At 30.9% G+C, this 22,158-nt stretch overlaps 1 protein-coding gene across 1 annotated transcript; it reads right to left on the bottom strand.

Annotated features, from left to right (window-relative positions):
- Window positions 1-831: 831 nt before the first annotated feature.
- Window positions 832-19,864, bottom strand: LOC126735192 (putative protein TPRXL). Its single transcript, XM_050439143.1, has 5 exons — window positions 19,697-19,864; window positions 9,888-9,977; window positions 9,500-9,715; window positions 9,251-9,412; window positions 832-2,079 (listed from the first exon to the last, which is right to left on the bottom strand). Exons 1-5 carry the CDS (start codon window positions 19,751-19,753, stop codon window positions 1,822-1,824), a joined length of 783 nt encoding a protein of 260 aa, XP_050295100.1. The 5' UTR covers window positions 19,754-19,864; the 3' UTR covers window positions 832-1,821.
- Between the last annotated feature and the right edge of the window lie 2,294 nt (window positions 19,865-22,158).

Here is a 22,158-nt window from a genome sequence, read left to right on the forward strand (position 1 = left end):
GGAATCAAGAAAGCGAGGACTACTGCATTACACCCGCAGTCAGATGGAATGGTGGAACGAATTAATTGAACCATTAATCGGTATTTGGCCAAAGTAATCTCTAGCTACCAAAGAGACTTTGACAACTTTCTTCATTTGGTCCTGCTTGCTTATTGATCGGCTATCCATTAAAGACAATATTAAAAGAATGTCAACTAAGTCATTGAAACCCTTTGTAATATTAGTTTTCGGTGTTGGCACAATATCAGCCACTTTCCATTCAAAAGGAAATATAGAAGTTGCCATATAATAATTTATTAGATGACACATTTTAAAATAAGCAGAGAAAAATATTAAAAAATGTATATCTATTTCATCAGAACAAACAGCCTTAGTTTTAATTCGGGTTAATAAAGAATCTTCAGTTTATGAGACAATGAGAAACTTAAACCTTTATGATATTTTGCGCCATCAACTGGTTTTTCATTGTATCTATGAATTTTTTAAGAAAAATTACTTGGTGATATGTTATTTACGAAAAAATTATTAATATCATTCGTATTACATAACATAACAAATAAACTACCTTTTTACACTTTGAAAAAATTAAACTTTGAAATACTAAAATTTTTGTATGTTAGCGGGATATTTTTTGCACTGAAAATCCGCAAGCAACAAACTTTGTAGAAAACTGTTTGAAGGTATCAGAAAAAAAAAAACTAAAATAAATGATTACCTTTACTACCCTGTATCTCCCTTTGCATAAGGAGGCTGATCTTTTTCGGTAATGTATATCTACTTTATATTTTCCGAATGAGGTAAGTGATGTTTTTATAAATAAAACTAACGATATTAATTATTTCTAATGAAAATGTATTTTCATATTATTTGTTAACCATACATTATAAATTATCACTACAATAATAATATAAAATAAGGTTCATTACTCACGTTGAAGGAAAATAAAATAATATATTACTACACAGTTCTATAAAAATACAAACAACTCATGAGAACTAGAGGATAATAATAATTTAATTTAGACCACCTAAATTTATCGGCAAAGTTCCCTTTCCATCCCAAAAATGAACTAAACTATTTCCTGCGTGTCACCCTTATTATGAATTTTGTCAATTTGTCAAAGAATTTACTATAATCAGAGCGCGTCCTGCATTTTTTGTTTGAACGTTATGAACTTTAAAACTTATTTATTACACAAAATATTGGTTTGAGTAGCAACCAATCGACTAACTTATTTCATATTTTAGCAGCTCAACTGCATCGTGATAATTAAAATCACTGCTTTTATTCCATTAAATGTACAAACCAATATATGAAAAGAATACAATTACAACTTATATTATTTTATCAATCACTCTAAAATCATACCTTACTATAATAATAATTGTTTATGCAAAGCTAACAAAACGATTTCAGATATCTAGTAATTTGCAATCAATTCTTAATTATAAATGGTATTATTTACGTGTTTTGACCAATTAAATTACAGATATGAACAAAATATTACATTATTTTTTTTTTTTAATTTTCAAACCCCATAGTATCAAATATTGAATTTTAAGAACAACGCGGGTAGTGTCCTAAGAAGACAACTTTTACTGAATATCAGCAGGAAATACGTAATTGAAAATACGAAAGCTGTATCCGAAATTTTTAAACAAACTTTAACTCATAAAAAGTTTGTTCAATGTCTCAAAAATCACCTTTTTAGGGGCGTTGATTTTTAAAATCGATCTAATCTTTTATTTAAAAGAACAAATAATAACGATAGAAAAAAAACGAATAGTGTGAAGTTGAAATGTATTAATTGTGTGAGAATAATTATTCCAGTTTTTCCGGATCTTCATTCTCCGTCGACGATGGCGTTTTATCTTTACCTGACGACGACTCTTTTTCAGGTACTGCTGCTGCTTCGGACGTCGATGAGGTCGTCTCTGTGGATTTTTCGGGTTCTTCTTGGTTAGTACTGGAGGGACTGTTCACTTCGGCAGGCGGATCCGCCTCTTTGTCGCCTTCGCCTTCACCACCGTCTGTGATGTCTTCGTCTTCTTTTGCCCCGTTTTCGGTTGCTTCGTTTTCCTTAAAAATTAAAAAGAATAAAATAAAATTTTAATTCGAGCACAAAAATGTTGCCGTTGATTAGCTGCCAGTAACATATTGAAGGGACTATTCAAATACAAATAATCAAACTATTAGATTCTTAAATATAAACTTGAATTTCAAGTTATTCAAATAGGTACATCACATATCTTGCTGCTAGAATAATTTTTACACTGCAATTCTTTAAAAGTTTATAATTCTCTATAGCTCTCTATAGCTTATTTAAACAAAAAAATATTTATTTAAACGTTAGAAGTTACAAAATCTGTAATCTGACACACAATTTTCCTTAGAGAAATGTAGGTGTGAACCATGTTCTTATTAGTCAAATCAAAGATATTTAAGAGACATACATTTTGGGAAACATGTAGCAGTTGAGAATATTAATGAAAAATAACACTATTTCGATGCTTTGGTTCCAAAAGGGGCTATATCGATAAATTTAAATTTGGCGCCAAAATTGGCAATTTGAAAAGTGTCTATCTACTCTTCAAATTATTTTATGAGGTCAAAATATGTTTAAAATCACATAGCTACTTTTGGAACTGTGAAAATTTTTGTGAATTTCATATCTCTCCAAAATCACATAGCCTGTTTTAGAAATAATTATTTTGGTCAGTTGTGTTTTGATAAGCATTGCGTTCGTGTATAAACTTTTTTCATGCAAAATGAGTCGAGGCAAAAAAATATTAATGATGCTGCCCAAACAAACATCTTTGGAAAATATCCCTGGCGTCGGCGTCGCTCAAAATTTGGACACTACTGGTAAGTTTTTTTACTATCTTTAACTTATTGTATTGTAATATCTTATTATTGTCTTTAGTAAATTGGTCTACTGTTCTTACCGATTTTTGGTTGTGAATAAATAAAAAAAGGCTGTATTTATTTATGTTTGCCAATTCTGCAATTACAATTCATTAACTTTTAGGATAGCTTAAGTTCGTATCTAAAGTTATTCTTAGAAGTACCTACTTATGGCTGTTTCTGTAAATTATTTAGTATTGCATTAATTATTTATAGCAATACAAAACGTGTAAAAAAACTGTGGATGGTTTTTGCGCAAAAATCAATCGTAAATCTATATCTATCTATTTTATGAGTGTGTGTGATGGTGCTAAAGCGATTTTAGAGTTTTGTTTGTCAATATCAATTATTAATTAAAGTAATAACATTATTTTTACAATACGTAGGTACAACAGTACAACTACCTTTTCCTATGAAATTAAAATTTTTGTTAAAAGATATAGTTTTTTAGAGTTTTAATTATAAAAATGTCTTTTTAGAAAATCTTAATGAGGCACCATTTTGTTCGGCCCACTCTGATTCAAATACAGTCTCTGCTGAAGAACCCAAATCCACCAGCCAATCAGTTAAAGGTAAATAAAATCAGTAATAATATGAGAATTATCTATATAAATAATAGTAATATTATTCTTTAATTTTCTATATTCTTCATTAATTCTTTTATTCTATTATTATTCTTATTTATGATTTTTTAGCAGAACTTGACGAAGAACCTTTTGGTTCAGATGACTCCATTAAAGATGCATACTATCTTCCCAGTGACCAATCAGGTAAGTTAATAAAAACAGTTATGACTCTTGGTGTTAATTATAATTTTTTTAGATGATGGTGGCTTAGACAATCACGTAGTACTTAGAAATACTAATCAAATACCAAAAGATACGTCAGTTGAACCAAAAAATAAAAAGAAAAGAAGTCCCACTTTTTGGAAAAAAAATGTTCGCAGAGAGAATAAGAATTCGGGGCTTCCACATATAAACTCAAAAGGAAATCACGTTCCAGGTAGGTTCTTAGGTGAACCATGCAACAATTCTTGCAGGTAGGAATAAGATTGACACTTCTTTAAACGTAGATCATATTTTTTTTTTTCAATTTAGGATTAAATGCAAAACTTGTATTACCCAGGAAGAAAGGATAAATATTTTTACATCATTTTGGAATCTTGCAAATGTTGATAGGCAACGAGATTTCCTAAATAATTTGGTAGAGGTTATCGATTGTAAAAGAAGAACAACTGGCACTAACAACTTAAGAAGATCCAAATCTATGAAATTTTATCTGTGCATTAAGGATTCTAGAATAAATGTATGTAGAACAATGCTACTTAATACCCTTGGTGTTAAAAAGAGATTTCTGAATTTTGCCATTAAAAAACATGTCCCAAATAGTAACACCATAGAAAAAGATAAGAGAGGCGGTTATGGTACCTCTAAAATATCAGAAGATGCAGTACATTTTTTAAAACAACATATTCAGAAATTTCCTACAGTCTCTTCTCATTACTGCAGAAAAGACTCAAAAAAAAATATACTTGGATCCAAAATTGAACCTAAAGCAGATGCACAGGTTATACCAAGAAAATTGTGCCAAAGAAAATATGGAAAGTTTAAAGGAGTCATTCTATCGCCATATTTTTAATTCTCATTTTAATCATTCCATAAGCCTCAAAAGGATTAATGTCCAACATGTACAGCGTATAAATCTGCTAACACGGAAATCAAAGTAAAGATCATGAAGATCACATTAAAAATAAAGAAAGAGCCAGACAGGAAAAAAATTTGGATAAGGATGCAGCAAAGGAAAATCCTAAAGAAATACATTCCGCCAACTTTGATTTGCAACAAGTATTGTATGTGCCAACAGATCCCACTAACCCCATTCTTTTTTACAAGACCAAGTTAGCCACATACAATTTCACTATTTTTAACTGTGGAGATAATTCTGGAAAATGCTACATGTGGTCTGAAGTAGAAGGTTCATGTGTCTTTCTACATCCATTCAAAATGTAAGGCTCTTTAGTGACACATGTGGAGGCCAAAATAAAAATCAATTTGTTGCCGCTATGTTTATTTATGCCGTACAAGTTTTACCGATAGAGGTCATTGACCAAAAATTCCTTGTTTCAGCCAAATGGAATGCGATTCAATGCACGCAAGAATTGAAATTGCATCCAAAAATGTCCCAGTTTATTTGCCGCATGAACGGGTAACCATTGCTCTGAATGCAAAAAAAAATGACCCTAAGTACGAAGTTTTAAAAAAAAAGACATTGCTTTTGTTGACTGGAAAACCTTGGCACAGCTAATTATGATCAACCGAAACAAGGATCAAGATGGGAATGTGGTTAATTGGCATCATATTAAGTGGATTAGATATGAAAAGGCATTCCCTTTTACAATGAAAATTAAAACAAATTTTGATGAAGATTTTCGCAGTATAATGATTCTTCCACGCAGAGGAAGACGAGTGACAGTTGCTTCCATGGAAAATTGTCTCAAACCCTTACATGAGGAAAACAAGAAAATTTCAGCATTAAAGCTGAAACATTTAAAAGAAATTTGCAATTCTGGAAGTGTCCCAGATGACTGCCGGCTCTTTTTTACAAGTTTGCTAAGTAGTGATGAAACCATTGATGAGGATGAAATGGTGGTTCCAGATGTAAATGACCCTGAGGGCGAAGACTTTTTCTTTATGTTATTAATAATTATTTTTATCTTTCATTATTATGTTTAGAATTAGTTCTTTAAGTTTATAGCTTTTCTCATCACTACAACTTTGAGAAAGTATTATGTGCTAAATATGGCTATCTGCATTTTTCCTGTTTAAATTAGTTATTATTTATGTTTTTCAAAAAATCTGGTCATTATAAGAATTTTTTTTTTAATTTTATTCAAATAAAAAATATATAAATAAAAATATGAGTTTTATTAAAATGTGTTTTTTTATAGATTTGATTTGATACATCCTATTAAACTTTATTTTGTGTTTGATAAATATAAAGCATTTTGTAGATAGCTACATATGGAAACACACCATCGATTTATTAGTAAAAGTTAAACATAAAATTACCATATACAAATTTGTCTCTAAAAACCATTTTGTCACTTTTTCAAAATATTTTTACAATTACATAATCTTAAATACTATGGAATTTTATTACATATTTTAGGGGTAGTGTAATAAAGGATTCTTAAAACTGACGGAAATGCTGTTTTAGGAACTCATTACTTTGATAAATTTGCCTAGCCACTCTGTTTTTGAAGGTGGTAGACAATGGTACAGTGAAAACATCTTGTCGGACTTGCATTGTCTTATTTATTTATTGTAACACGACGTTTCGGTTGGTAAGTATCTCCAACCGTTATCAAGTGTAAACTGGTTTACACTTGATGACAATGCAAGTCCGACAAGATGTTTTGCCTAGCCACAATGTTTAATTTTAGTCACATCATATTTGCCACCCAATACTAGTTTAACTATTGATCATTTAAAATTGCTTTAATGTTAAAATATTAGCTAATTTATTAATTAATTCACTAGGAAATTATATTGGCTTATGCTTATACAAAATAATTTGTAGGGTTCTTAAGTTATTTCTAATAGTAAAAACGTTGGTCAGGTTGCACCCCATACTTACAATTTCATATATTACTGATTCTACAAAAGATTTGTAAATAACTATGATATTCTTTTCAGGAAACCTTTCTCTATAAAATTTAAATAATGAGCCCACTTGGGGAGAAATTCAAAATAAATTCCTAACTTTTTAACCGTACTTGTAATTGACATCTGTTAAACTTTTTATTCATAGATGATAAGTTTTTTTGCTGGCTAAATAATATTTATAAACATAATTAAATAAAAGTAAGCTGCTCAATTTCAAAAATTATATTTCTTGTTGAAAGAAAAGTGCAAAAAAAAGTACTTTCTGGCTTTGGTTTCAATTTTTAACTTCCTATTTACAAAAAATACTTCCCATCTACAAATACATACTCAATATTATTTATATTTAGGTACAAGATAATATATGATAGGGATGGCCTAACTTATTCCAAGTATTATCCCCCAATCAGATCTCAGGTAGTTAATAAATCTTCAGTGTATATTATCCTATGATGTATGAGTGGAAATATACCCGTTTTTTGTCTTATTAAAACAAAATAAAAAATGTGAATGACTAATATTTTCATGTAAAAGTTACAAGAACACTAAATATATTAAAATTTAATTACTATATATCTGCACTATATAACAAATGATTGGATAAAGTCTGGCTTTTCTAAAAATTACTTTTATTGTAAAGAGGGTATAAATTACTTTATACTGCTGATATAGTTTACAATGTATGTTCAGTAATTTTTTTTTCATGACTGCTTCAAAAAATATGTGTACAAATTATTATTAATTATAATAACCATCCCAATTACTCTCAAACAAAAGGCAACTTTGTACCAAAATATTTATTGCAATTATAGAATGCATGTTTGAATAAATAATTTTTAATATACTTCAAAAAAGATCTGTTGTTCTCTTTTTCTGAGCACTAGAAAATAAAGGGCCATGATAATTACACCATATCAACTATGTGTCAACCAAAAGTGTTTTATATTTATGGGTAAATTTTGTCTTGAATGGTGATTATTAACTTCACTTATTTGTGTAAAAGAGTTAAGGTGATAAATATAAAATGATAAGAATCTTGCCAATGTTTAACTCTATTAAATATATCAAAAGCTGTATTTTTAGGTTCCTATATCAAAAGCAGTGACATTGAAACTAAAAAATATGATTAAACAAACAAGAAATTACAATATAATACAATTAGCCCTGCTCTAAATATTTGCTTTCAAAAGGTCCCAAGTTTAAATTCACTCAATGATAATTTTTATGAATTTTTACAATTATTAAGTTGGTTTCAATTAAAAATCTTTTTGAATAATATTGTTGTAACTGCCTTATTAATTTTTGAAATAAGAATCCAATTTAAGATATATATACTAATGCATAAGAAAGTTATATTTTTCTCAGAGAAAATTCTACTTATAATAGGCAGCTGCATAATAGTATAGCAGCAGAGTAATAATATATAGCCCTATTTCATTGTTCAAAATGTTATGACATTTATCTATATGTTTTGATATTTAAAATTTTATACATTTCTTTAATGTCTTCTGTCTGAAAAATGTCTATTAGTTGTGTGTCACCATTTTACACACTTATACAAACTATTATAATCTGTAAGGCCTTAACCAAAAGTTAAAATTTAAGTTATTAATTAATACATGTGATGAGTTTTGTAGCCATAGAGATAAGGTGTAACAAATGTGTTTAAAAATCTGAACGTTGTTAACAAGTTTTATGTTTATGACAATAAAGCAATTTTTGAATTTGAAAGAAAACATGTTAAGAAAGTATAGTTTTACAAATCACTATGAAGACATTGGTAAAATGAAAATCTGGATAATAACAAACGACGTTGTTCGCATACCTGGCAATGCTATAATAGGATTCTTATTTTTAAATTATATTATTTCTACCTTCATATAATAAGTTTATAATTTCAGTCCAATATTTTTTTTTTAATTTTACTGTGTATTGCAGATCACAGTCACAGTCAAAAATGAGATTCGAAATCAAAAATGCAATATTGAGAACTCGATACTTGTGCAATTCCTTATATTTAAATAGCCATTTTGATTCTCAAAAGTATTCAAATTAAAAATATTATACTCTGAAAAGCATTTAAATCCTTCTTTTATCTCCAAATGATATTTTAAAATTTATCCTAATTTCTTGAGTAAATTTTTATTAGTTAGAAAGTATGAAAATAATGATATGAAGCTTGCATTAAGTCAAAAATATTTTAATTTCGAGAATGCTATACTCATAAATTACAGCTTTAATTTGAGCGTAGTGACCAATGTTTTTATACTTGTTAAATACTTGTTTTTAAATTTGTTAAATGTCTACTTTTTGTTTGTGGACTTAACTAGTTGCAAGTGGAAAAAATAAACTAGGGAACTGAAACAGATAACCCCAAAATAACCTTTCAATATTAGTTTTTACAACATTTTATATTGCACACCACTGCATATTTTTTGAAACTGAAAAAAAGTGCAGACACTAAAAGAATTCTGAAACTTAGTTGTTTTGCTAATAAACTGTCCAATTTCCACTACATTTCCATAAAGTTGAAGATTTTAAATTTGAATAAGGCAACTAAACTAAAAAATACTTTTAAACTACTCAAATACTACTTTTATATAAGTATTCACTAATTTTATACTTACCAGACCCAATATATTAAAAACGAAATACATTTGAGAATCTTAATTAAGTCAACTTACTTTTGAGGATGTAGCATCTGCATTATTATTGGCTGATTCCTCCTTCTCACTGTGGGAGTTGGTTTCCATTGGTTCAGCCTCAGATTTGGCCTCAGAGTCATTTTTATCCTCATTTTCTGATTCTTTTTCATTCTTTTCATCACTGTCTGCTACAGACGACTCCTTCAATGACAAAAAAATTAATTAAATTACTTCAATTTACATGAATAACGAACAAACAGCCAAAGACCAGAATAGTGGCAAACTTACTTTATTTTCATCCTGATTGCCTTCTGAAGAATTATCTTCTGCTTCTGCCTTTGCTGCGGCGGCGGCCGAGGATTTCCTTCCAGGTCGTCCTCTGGCTTTGCCAGGAGTCGCCGCTGCCGCGCTTTTGCGCTCCTTTTTCGCTGGTGGTGGAGGTGTTGCTGTAGCCCCTTTGGCTGAAGATCGCGTTATTCTTCTGCCACTAGGAGAGTCTAGTCCCTAAAGATTTAAAAGCATTGTATTTAATATGTCAATAGAAAAATATTGTTTTCTTAAGAATAAAAAGCACATTATTGAGAGTTTGATATGAAAGTTTAATAATGTACTGAAGCCTTATTTCATTTTGACCTTATGAAAAAACATAAAATAATATGATTTAAGTAATACAAACCTTTGTAATAGCCTCACTTTCTTCGCGGACACGGTCAAGGGTAGACACTCTGGGTGATTTGGATTTTCTACCTTTAGGTGTCTTCTCATTCTGAAAAAAAAATTAATTAATCCATTTTGGTCCCATTGAAAAATTTGATTGAACAATAAAAAGTTCTTAATCTTTTTACCCTTAAAACAGATGATTTCTTATTTTTAACAAAAAGAAGTATTAGAGTTTTGTCTAAGAAAGCCCAAAAATGTTAAATTGTGATCACATCTCACCTCCTACTGAGCAATTGGTGTTTGAGTTCACATAAGTCTAAATCATTAAAAGATTTCAAAGCCTAGATGACACAGTATCCTTACAATAAAGCAACAGATGGTTTCCAAGTGTTGAAAAGATATTAAAAACAATGTTCGAAAATCATGATATTTATATAAAAATGATATATTGGATATACACTATCAGACAAAAGTAGATAAACTTTTTAAAATTCCTTATATTGTAAAAACTTTCAGTATTCAAATACCTGTTTCTAAACATATTGTGGCTCTTAATAACGGCGTTTTTTTTTCTTCACACTTCACTTTCCTATCATCAGTTGTTTATTTATAGTATAAATGCAAATATTTTATGTTGGACATAAATAGAGAAACTCGCATAAGAATTAACCAAATTTAGTATTTATTTTGCTTTACGTGAGATCTGTTACTGTTTACTGATCTAGTTTTTTAGCGAATATGCCCCACGGAAGATATTTGTTGGGAAATCTTCATACAAAAAATTGTTTGTTGCACACAAGAGTGGTGTATTACAAGTGGACATAAGCCAAATGCTTAGTTTGCATAAATATGTTGTAAGCAAGACAATGAACAACTGGAAAAAAAAATTATTTTTACTAATGAAAGTAAATTTAATTTATTTGGGTCTGATGGAATATCATCGGTACATTGCCTAGAAAGCAAAATATTTGATCCAAAGTATATAAAGCCTACTGTAAATACTGTACTTGTCTGGGTATAATATATGACCATTACATGTTATTGAGGATATTATAGATCGATCTGTGAATTTAGATATTTTAAACAATGTAATGTTTCCATTTGAGAACAATTTACCATTGACCTTACCAATTGAATTTACCAGTGACCATTGACATATCAGCAGAACACATCCATAAACATAAATCAAAGGTAATTCAAGAATGGTTTTTATCAAAAAAGATTAGAGTTATCAAAAATTATGAACTTCCACAAAGCTGATCTTAACCCTATTGAAAACCTCTGGGAGGAACTAGACTGACATATAAGACAACATCAGATCAGCAATAAAAATGATCTAATTAAAGTTTTGGGAATCCTGGAATTCTATTAGAGAAGAAACCATTATGAAACATTTGGAATCCATGCCAAACCAATGGGGTGAGGTTACTGGCAATAAGGGATACTCTACCCACTACTAATTTTATTAGTTTAGAAGTAAATATTATGTTGAAATGTTTAGTTAAAAAATTTGGTTTCTCTTTTATCCCTAGAGTATTTTGTTGATTTAAATAAAAAAAATAAAATCTTTGGTTTTCATTATATTATATCTTGTTACTTTACTGTGTTTTAAAATATTTTGGATATGTAAGAGATTTTCATAAAATTATTTTTGAGTTTTCTAGCTTGTAAAAAGAAAACTAATAGTTTTAGGTGTCTCATTGTCAGCCCTGAGAAGACTTGGTTCATAATTAGAAGTTCTCAGAGTTTTACTTTGGAATCTACATTAAGACTGCTTTTCCGTTGCTTATGAGATCAAAACTGGAGTTTGGCTGCATTATATGGAGCCCGCTCTATCAGAATCATGTTGGTCTCCTTGAATCTGTTCAGCGTAGAATCTGTTCAGAGTAGATTTGCTAAGTTTTTGGCCTTCAGGCAGGATGGCATATATCCAGTAAGAGGGTTTGATCATCGGCAACTATTGGAATGCTTCAATCTACATCCATTACATCTCAGAAGAATGATCTCTGTAAAATTCCTGAATGGGTTACTGAATGGATTCATTGATAGTCCTGTACTTCTTTCTGGTGTACGTTTTATGGTGCCTAGGCTTAATGCTAGACATCCCCTAACATTCTTTCTGCCAACGCCTCATACTAACATCCTGTTGAAATCGCCACTATATACAATATGCGCTATATTTAATCGGATCTGTCACATGTGCAATATAAATTTCTCTCTGGTTCATGTGATTGTCAATATCTTGGTGGATCATTACTCTTGGGATTAAGACCCATGTGTTTAAGTTATAGTTAGTAGGTATATTGCAGTTAATTTAATTTAATTTTGTTGAAACCGCAACAATCCAACAGCAGAAATATCTTTGAATCAGCTGTTCAAAGTAGAGTGAAACAGGTAGATGCCGCTAAAACTTCCTCTTCTTCTTTGTTTCCTAAAAGAGCAACGGCGGAGAAACGTCACTCAGACAGTCACTCAGACAATGACAAGGTAAACATAAACAATGAATCAGCTGGGACTGGGAACTCTGGAACAACGGATGTTGGGGGCGACCATCTGCAACAGGGATTTACTTTGGGACAAAATCGAAAACGTACAAATACAAATCGTAATCGGAATCTGGTTTTAGGAGAAGCGGACTTTCGAGGTGATGAAAATTTCGCAGGTTCAGTAAATAGGGAATATTTTTATCTGGGACGTGTTAAAATGGGAGTGACCCCTGGTTTTATTGAAGAGCACATTAAAAAGCGGTGCCCTCAGATTAGAGACCTTAAAGTAGAATTGTTGCCAGTTAAGGGTGAGACTATTTCTTTTAAGATAAGCATCAACGGCGATTGTAGGGATGATTTTTTAAGGCCGGATAACTGGCCTAGAGGGGTTATCTTGCGAAAATTTTGGTTAAATATTAAACGCAAGATAAATTTTCATCAAAATCAAATGAATCAGACCATAGTTTAGTGTGGGATGGCCCTTCTGGTTCAGGTGTTTGCGTGTATTATGCTAATACAGGTGGTATGAGAACTAAAATAAAAGATTTTCAGCAGGCACTTAGTTGCTGCTGCTATGATATTGTTATGATTGCAGAGACTTGGTTAACATCTGAATATTCAGATGCTGAAATTGGTGTATCAAACTATGATTTATATAGATATGATCGTCAAATGGGTACGAATACTACCAAGGCTCGTGGAGGTGGTGTATTGATTGCGGCTAAAAAGAGTTTATGTACACATAGAATTGGTATCCCACTTGTTGATGTGGATATTTATCAGATCTATTTGACTTTTACAATAGACAATCAAAGCTTTGTTGTTGGTTGCATTTATATACCATCTCCATCTCCACTTCAAGCCTATTTAAGCCATTGTGAATCCGTTGAATATGTATATAGTAGATATTCAAGTAGTTTGTTTGTCTTGGCAGGTGACTACAATTTACCACATGCTAGATTTTTATTTATTTTATTTATTTATTTATACACGGGATCAACCCCATTACAAAAAATATATATATTCTTAAAAAAGAAATAAAAGCTATACTACCTAACCACTAATTACTAATTAACAATAATTATCAGACTTAATCTTAATACCAAGGATAATTAAACCGTTTTACAAGTAGTAACAATATTCTCTCAAAATCAGAACAATTAACAATGCAAAATTAGCTAAGAAAAAACAAAATATATTATTATCAATGACAATGATCAAATGTATTTCAAATCATTAATCAAGGAGCAAAATTATTTCAAAAAACAAAATGCTACAAACTCTTAATAAGACTCCTAAAATGCAATAAGGAAATTCCTAAAACTTCAATTCCAGTAGAGTTTACCAGTCTCAAGGTCCTTTCGACAGGCGAGTGCATAGCATAGTTGGTACGATGATAAGGCAAAGAAAACAATCGATTTGCCCTCAGATTACGGTATGGAATATTAAATACCGATAAGATGGGAGAATGATGATCTTGGTTTGGTGGTTGGTGGTTGTCTGGAGAGTGACAGAGAGTCTGTGCTTTCTCTGGCCAACTGCTTTAGCTTCTATAACTTTTTCCAGGTAAATGGGGTTCTAAATACCAACGGGGTTGCCTTGGATCTCGTATTTAGTAGCTCAGATTTAATTAGTGTTGAACGTGCAATAGACAAAATTTTTGAGAATAGCTTACACCATACAGCAATTAGTTTCGACCTTTGTTGTGCAGAAAATTCTGATGATATGATATATGAGGAATATTTTTATGATTTTGGTAAGGGAGATTACATAGCAATTAATGATTGTCTTGCTGGGATAGACTGGAATCAATTGTTTTTGGGAGAGACATCTATTGATGTCATAGTTTCAATTTTCTATAATGTGATCTACTCCTCAATGGAAAGGTTTATTCTTTAAAGGTACAAAAGTTCTTCTTTTCCATCTTGGTTTTCTTCAGAGCTTCGCAGTTTGATCATAAGAAAGAAACAAATTCACAAAAAGTTTAAAATTAGTGGTCAACAGCAGGATTATGATGAATTTGTATTGTTGAGACAACAATGTGAGTACTTAAGAGAGTTGTGCTATCAACAATACATTAATAAGGTGGAAATGAATCTCGCTGGCAATCCAAGGTACTTCTGGTCATATATTCAAAATAAAAGAACTGGTTTTAGTCTTCCTTCCAGAATGACATACAATAACAGGATTAGTATGAATATCTCGAATACTGCGGATATGTTTGCAGAATACTTTTCATCGGTCTACTCGGATGAGCAAGTCAATGACATATCATCTTTTGATTTTGATAAATCAATTTGTCTGAGCACTTTAACTCTGTCAACACAGGATGTTTATGAGGTTATTACTTCCTCTAAGAATAAGCTCTGCTCTGGACCAGATGGGATTCCGGCATTCTTCCTAAAGAAATGTGTTTGTGTTCTTACGAAACCAATACTGTTCATTTTTAACAAATCTCTAGGTACTGGTTCTTATCCCACTCTCTGGAAGAGAAGTTTTCTAAAACCCATTTTTAAATCTGGTAGTAGAAATGAAATTTCCAATTATCGAGCTGTGTGTAACCAATCTGAGTTGCCAAAGCTGCTTGACTGCCTGGTCAGTCATAGGATTGCCTGGAGTTTTAAATCTTTATTTAATCCTGAGCAATTTGGATTCATAAAAGGCAGATCTACTGATGCTAATTTGGTGCTGTATGTCAACTACCTCTACCGCTGCTTGGAGAAGGGACTTCAGGTTGACTCAATATATACAGATTTTTCCAAGGCTTTTGATCGAGTTAACCATGGGGTACTCTTGCAGAAGCTTAGGGCTTTAGGTATTGTGGGGCCTCTTCTTCAGTGGATCTCGGGATTCATCAGAGGTAGAACCCAGATTGTTAATCTTGGAGGTACATGTTCCTCTGAAATTTTGGTACCATCTGGGGTGCCACAGGGCTCTCACTCGGGCCCTGTTTTGTTTTGCCTCTTTTTGATTGATTTAGTTTGGAAACTTGAAAATTGTCGTGTGCTAATGTTTGCTGATGATGTGAAGCTATTTAGGCTTATCACATCCCTTTCTGATGCTGTGCTCCTGCAAAAAGACCTCAATTTATTCTTTGATTGGTGCCACTTGAATAGAATGTCCCTTAATATCAATAAGTGCCATAAGATTACTTTTTCTAAGCAAAGAAACCCTATTGCTTTTCTTTATAAAATAAATAATGTAGCAATTGGTGTCAAAACAGAAGTTTCTGACTTAGGAATATTTATTGACTCCAGGTTGTCTTTTAAAAGTCACATCAATCAGGTGACTGGTAGGGCAATGAAAATGCTGGGTTTTATCCAACGGTCTACAACTGATTTGTCTTTGTTTACTTTTAGATTACTTTATTGCTCTCTTGTTAGGCCCATCTTGGAGTATGGCTCAATTGTGTGGTCCCCGTCATATAACTGCTACATTGAGCAGATTGAAAAAACTCAAAATAAATTTTTAAGGGTGGCGGCTTTTAGATGTGGTTACAGGAGACAGGAGTATTACTATCAGTGGGTCAGGGATAACCTGAACTTACCCACATTGGAGTCACGAAGAACATTACTTGACTTATGTTTTATGCATAAGGTTTTAAATGCTACTATAGATTGTCCCGAGTTATTGTCTCTTTTTAAACTTAGGGTGCCTTCCAGATTGAATAGACAATCAGAAATATTTTTAGTCCCATTCCACCATACCAATTATGGCATTAATGAGCCAATTACACGAATGGCTCGAAGTGCTAATGGTCTGTCAGGACAGATAAACTTTTTTGACTCTAGGATAACATCTTTTAAGGGGCAGTTAAAGAATATTATTTCATAGGGGCTTTAATTAATTAACTCATCTACACCTTACACTAATTTATAGATAGTTTTGTATATAATGTTTCTGAATATATTAGTTTGTATGGGTATGCTATGTAATACTTTTGTAAATGGATTCCGTTAATAAATAAATAAATAAATAAATGAATATGTGATTATCTCGTTAAACTTTTATAATTGGGTTTTTATATCATATTAATAGTTATTTATTCTAATTTTTTGGATAACTTTTGAGATTGTGACTTTACTTTTTTTCTTTTCTTTTCATTCTTTTAGGATTGTTTGTGTGTGTTTTTTTAACTATATTTTTCATTGTTTTGCAACTGTTTCCTGTTATTGGGTAAGTTGCCTGTTGGAAATAAAGGCTTATTATTATTATAAAGGCTTATTATTATTGTAAAAATTTTAGACACTGGTTTTAATATGGAGAACTGCTAAATTATATTATATGCACTTAATATTCTCCAATTTTCAGGTATTGTTACACTTTCACTAAATTTTAATACTTAACATTTCTGGATACTAATTCTGTGTTATTATAAATATCCATAATATACCTTCGCCAATGTATTGGAAGGACTAATTTACACCAAGTACCAAATTGTAGGTTTATTTTATCTAGTCCCTAGTGGTTTAGACCAAGAAATTTAATTTGGTTTCTTTTGGTCTCTTAGAGAAAAAATGGATGATACATTTCTATCAAGAAATTTAAGATGATTTTAAAAATTTTATTTACAGAATTTAAACCTTTGATTAAAGGTACGAATGACTTGAAAATTTATTCAATTTTTTGATTAACTTATTTTAAATACTAGTCAGAATTTAAAAAAATTTATAAAAATCATGAGTGGAGAGAAACATGAATGAGTGTCTTGTTTTTTGTTTTTTTCAAAACATTCTATAAAGCAATAAAGTTAGCAGGTATCACCTGTATTATAAATTATTTTATTGTTAAACAACAAAAATTATTTCTGAGGTTAACCTGTTCCAAAGTGAAATGTTAAAAAAGTGGTGTAAAAAAAGATAATTCAAATTAAGTCTCAAAATAAAATCTACAGGTGTTTATGCTGACACAAATGATATAGAGCAAGTTAAAATCGCTTATTCATATTATAGCATTGATAAATTTTTGAATGATACCTTTGGACTTGTGCTCTAAAATCATTGTATATTTTGCAATACCTTTTGTTTTGTTCTATTATTGTTAAATTTACCTCCCTTAACTTCTGGTTTTGGCAGCATTTTTACTTATTTTTAAGCTTGTTTTTTAAGTTTTTTAATGTGTTTTTAACAATTTTATAGTTTAGAAATATGTATTGGTTCTTTGATATGAATTTGTAATTTTTTAGGGTGCTTCTACACAAGATTTTGTCTTATGCAATATAGCTCATTTTCTTTCTTAAACCACTCCATTTAGGAAGGCTCAAATTCATTTACTTATTTTTAGGAAATAGGCTTACATTAGCTACATTTACAACATGTGTACCAAATATTTAATACTTGGATCAAATGATGTCATGAGGACAATTTGTGTAAATGGCAGTGCACTAATTTAATATGATACACAAATTTGATGCTTCCCAAACAGGATAGATTAAATTTTTTTTGGTGTAAACTCCTAGGAGCTATTTTGAAGTACCAAAATGAAAAGTTTGACATTTTATTGGATGTTAGCTTAGGAGATTGGCTTTATTTTTGTATCCAAAAATAAAGATGAAGAGAAAGAGAAGGACAAGCTTAAACCCTCAAAAAATTTATTAATTTATTTTTAAGGAACAACACTTAAAAATGTAGAGGTTATGTTCTATAATTCTAGGTCTAAACTGTTAAACTCCCTTCAACTGACATTTTAATCCTAGAGATAATCCTGCAATCATTTAAGTCTCAAAATCATTCCTTGTAAACAGGGCTGTACTAAATAAAAATACCCAAGCTAACATTTTATGCATAGACCCAACAGATCTGCATGTTGTAAATGTAGCTATTGACAAGAGAAAATGTATGATATTCAAACTAATAATTGTATTGATATTTTTTAATTTTTTCATATTTTTTGAAACCTTGAAAAATGCGAAAACAAATATGAGGTGTTTGAAAAATAGATGGAGATATTTCAATGGGTGATTTGAAAAATTGATGAGATACAAAAAAAAATACAAGAGGTGAAGAAGTTTTATTTTTTAATGATTAATCAAACCACAAATATTAAAGTTGAAAAAAAGACAGTGGAGTACATTTTGTTGTCAATAATATTTACTAAGATGTCCCTCGGGATGCTACTGAACCTTATAATTTTAGTCTAATTAGGGCTAAATTAGCCTCTTAATACAACAAGTAATACTGCCAAATTTTAAAAAACCTAGTAGATTTTTTTTAATTTATAAAAAAATAATATAAAAAAAAAATTATCACCCCATATCTTGAAAACTGTGCATTTCCGAACCCATGTTTATAGAAACTTTTTCTCATATTTTTTTACAAGGAATCACCCATTAAAATATCTCCATCTATTTTTTGAACACCCTGTATAGTATTAGATCTTTGTTAAAGTTGTTTTAAAATATTTCTAATACCCCCCCAAGAGGGTGTTAAAAGCAAGAAAAAGGATGACCCATAATACCATTATCAAAAAATGCAAAGTTTCTAAAACTTAGGGAGTTTATTTTATTTATATTTGTTTTTACCTGATTTTTAAAAATAATATTTATTATTGATTACCTGAAAAATATATCAGGTATTACAAACAATAAGTTTTAAAAAAAACAGCTTTATGATGCTGAGACCATGTGGTGAATAACTTAAGCACTATTATGAAAAGCTTTCTTGTATATGACTTTAATAAGTTAAATAATCCAATAATTGAAAACTAGTTTTATAGGATATTAACTTGTGTATGATTCCTACAAGAGTAATTCATGCATCAGCTTGCTTCAAACATTCATCAAACCTTTGACTGTTAGCTTGGGTACAGACAAACAGAACTTGAACTGCTATTTTAAGTGCTAATTAAATAAGTAAACAATTAATGAATTTCTAAGTATTAGCATCATCTTTAATTAAGATTAAAACTTCTTAAAGAACTTCCCTCCAAAACTAAATTCAATAGTAGACATGACTTTCAAATATGGACCGTTCTGAAAGATATAACAACGCCGCCGACGTAGGTCGTGGCTTGATGCACATTGTACAGCGTACTTTATTTGAAATACGTGTTTTTTAACGTTACTGCGTTTATTGTAAATGATAACCAATATGACCTCCCAGTGCGTTTTCCTCGAAAAACATTAATTTCTACAAAGATTTCGCTAAAATCCCACAAATTTTCGACTAATTCCTACTTATTACACGCCTTGTTTTGAATGTGAACGGCTTTTTGACGAACAAACACAGATCACCTATAGGGGACCTGAGCAAGTCACATTCTAAGGACACCAGTAGAGTATGTGCACATTGGAAAGATTTTCAATAAAAAACAGTGAAATTTCGGAAAATCTGCTATTTACCTGACTATTTTCTTCGCTGCCTGTATTATTGGTGTTGGCTGCTTCGACTTCTGACATTTTTGATTGGGAATCTAATATTTTCTCGAATAAAAATCTCACAAACACTACACGAACCTCTGCGGTCGTTGTTTATTCGAAGAAATGGCGGCCGGCGAAGAGCGTGGGTCACGTGACCATTTGTCAATGTCAACGGTGACAGTTGACAGTGGTGACACTGTTTATGCCTTAGGTACACACCCCCAATGATTTGCGGACTTACTAAGAGATTTTTGCTTAATAAATATAATTTTTCCGATTATGTTAAGCCGAATTTTGATAAAAAATTATGTTACAATGAAATAGGTTCCAGACGATAATTGATTCAATACTCACCAATATCGTGGTCTCGGTAATTAGGACCGTTTACTATGATTAATGCGTTCTATTAAGCGGGGGGTGCGTTCAGAAACAAAAAGGCGGTGGTTACCTTAAGCCGGGTAAGGTAGTATGTCGTCTTCGGGTAACTTAAAAATCAGTCGTGTAAAGCCATATTTTAGCGAGTAAGCGCCTTATTCGTTTGTCTTACGATGTCCTAAGCGTTGCTTCATCATCTTTTTGCGCTCAAATGACTAAAAGTTGTCAGAGTTTTAAACATTTGCTACGTTTTGATAAGTAACAATTTTTTGTTGTTATTTATGTACAAATTTCAATCACTGATTTTCCAAACTAAATTACACAAAATATATCATTTACCTAATTTTCTTTAATTAATTTACTTTTAGTAAGTATAAACAGTATAAAAAGTGTTTGTTAGCTTCCCTTCGAACAGTTCTGATGTATCGAGCCTATTAGCGGCCTCGGAAGACCGCTAACCCTTATATGGGCGCTTTTCGTATTTCACCTGTGGATACACCGGGTTGCACCAGCAGTAACCGAGGCGTTTCAGAATTAGCCCTGTACAAAAAACCAACGTTTCAAAATTAGCCGGTAAAATCAGTTGGTTCTGACCGACGAGGTATCAGATTAACCGGGATTTAATGGTGGAATCTTTGTCAAATAGATTTTTCCTAAGATTCCTAACCTAGTTTTGTATTTTTTGCGGCTTAATTTTTGTAAATTTGTTGCTCAATTTTCATTTTAATTAATAAAATAAAACTTTAACCCTTTCGATACTAACGGGTGTTATGTGTCCCACCAAAAAAACTGTTTTTAATATACGCATTTATTTTTAAATTAAATGTTTAAAAAATACTAGTGGGTCATATATGTCCCAGGCAATTCTTTTTACAAACGGGTGGGTCAAAAATGTATTATTTTTATATCGGCTGTTGTCCCAGTAGTATTATCCAGTTTTTGAAATTAAATATAACTCGTGGGATTTTTTTTTTGAGGTTAGATTGGATAGTAAATTTGAAATGTAAACAAGCGGTTAAGTGGCGCTCTTGTTTTTGTGGTTATTAAAGGTGTTTTTTTGTCTTTAAAAGTGAATTAAAACTATGACAAGGTAAGTTTTAGTTAAGGTAAAATATTGTATGTTGTATTTGAATAAAATAAGAGCCAGATATTTAGATTTAGGGACGTATATGTCCCAGTCGTAAAATTAAGATTAAAGTGGAAATTTAGGCATTAGCTGTATGTTTCTTATAACGTCAATTTATAAGGCAAAAAATCATTGAAAATTACAAAAAGTTAGTAAGCCTTTTCAATATGTGAATATTTTTTTGATATTTTTTGGTTGGAATTTATGCCTCTACACCTCGTAAAAATTTGAACATAATAATTTTATAAAAAGTTCCAATAGGTATTTAGAATTCAAATTAATATAATAAAAATAATACTGTATAATACGTTTATTACAGTTTACAGTACGTACGTTTAAAAAATAATAATTACAGCATTTATAGTCGTTATGTTTGGTGAAGACCTACATGATATATATTTTTAAAAACCCATCAGCTGATGCTTACTTTTTTGTGCTTGCAGTAGAAAACCGCTAAAACCTAAAGAATTACAAGAAATGGTTATGAGTATTGACCAGTATGGATTATCCGATGATTCAGATATGGAAGATCCTTTTCAAGATTCCGGCTCTGAGTACAAGCTCTCATCTGAAAGTGATATTGAAATGGATTCACCTAAAAAGAAGAAGCCAAAACGAGTCTCCCAGGATGAATTGGCAATTATTTGTAGTACCGACAATACTTCCAACATTGAAAACGAAAGCCCTGAAAGCCTTATTGAACCTGAAGTAATTGAAGAAAACCAGGAGAATTCTGAAAATGCAATTTGTGACACTACAAACATTCATTGGACCACCAGTAGCAGCTTATTCCAGCCAGCAAAAACCATACCAAAAATAAAGATCCCTAGCATTTTGTATTCCGACATAACTCATAAATCGTCTGAACGGGAGTGCTTTTTCAAACTGTTTCCTAAAAGCCTGTTTATGTTTATTTCCCAATGCACCAACCAGAGATTACAAA

This window comes from Anthonomus grandis, chromosome 4, assembly GCF_022605725.1.
Source record: "Anthonomus grandis grandis chromosome 4, icAntGran1.3, whole genome shotgun sequence".
NCBI lineage: Eukaryota > Metazoa > Arthropoda > Insecta > Coleoptera > Curculionidae > Anthonomus > Anthonomus grandis.

Bases quoted from the DNA above. Each gene is read 5' to 3' on its own strand.
- LOC126735192 (XM_050439143.1), bottom strand. From the start codon at position 19,753: ATGTCAGAAGTCGAAGCAGCCAACACCAATAATACAGGCAGCGAAGAA. The intron at 9,978-19,696 runs GTAAATAGCAGA...TTTTTTTTTCAG, and splicing joins GCAGCGAAGAAAATAGTCAG to AATGAGAAGACACCTAAAGG. The intron at 9,413-9,499 runs GTAAGTTTGCCA...TTGTCATTGAAG, and splicing joins GCAATCAGGATGAAAATAAA to GAGTCGTCTGTAGCAGACAG.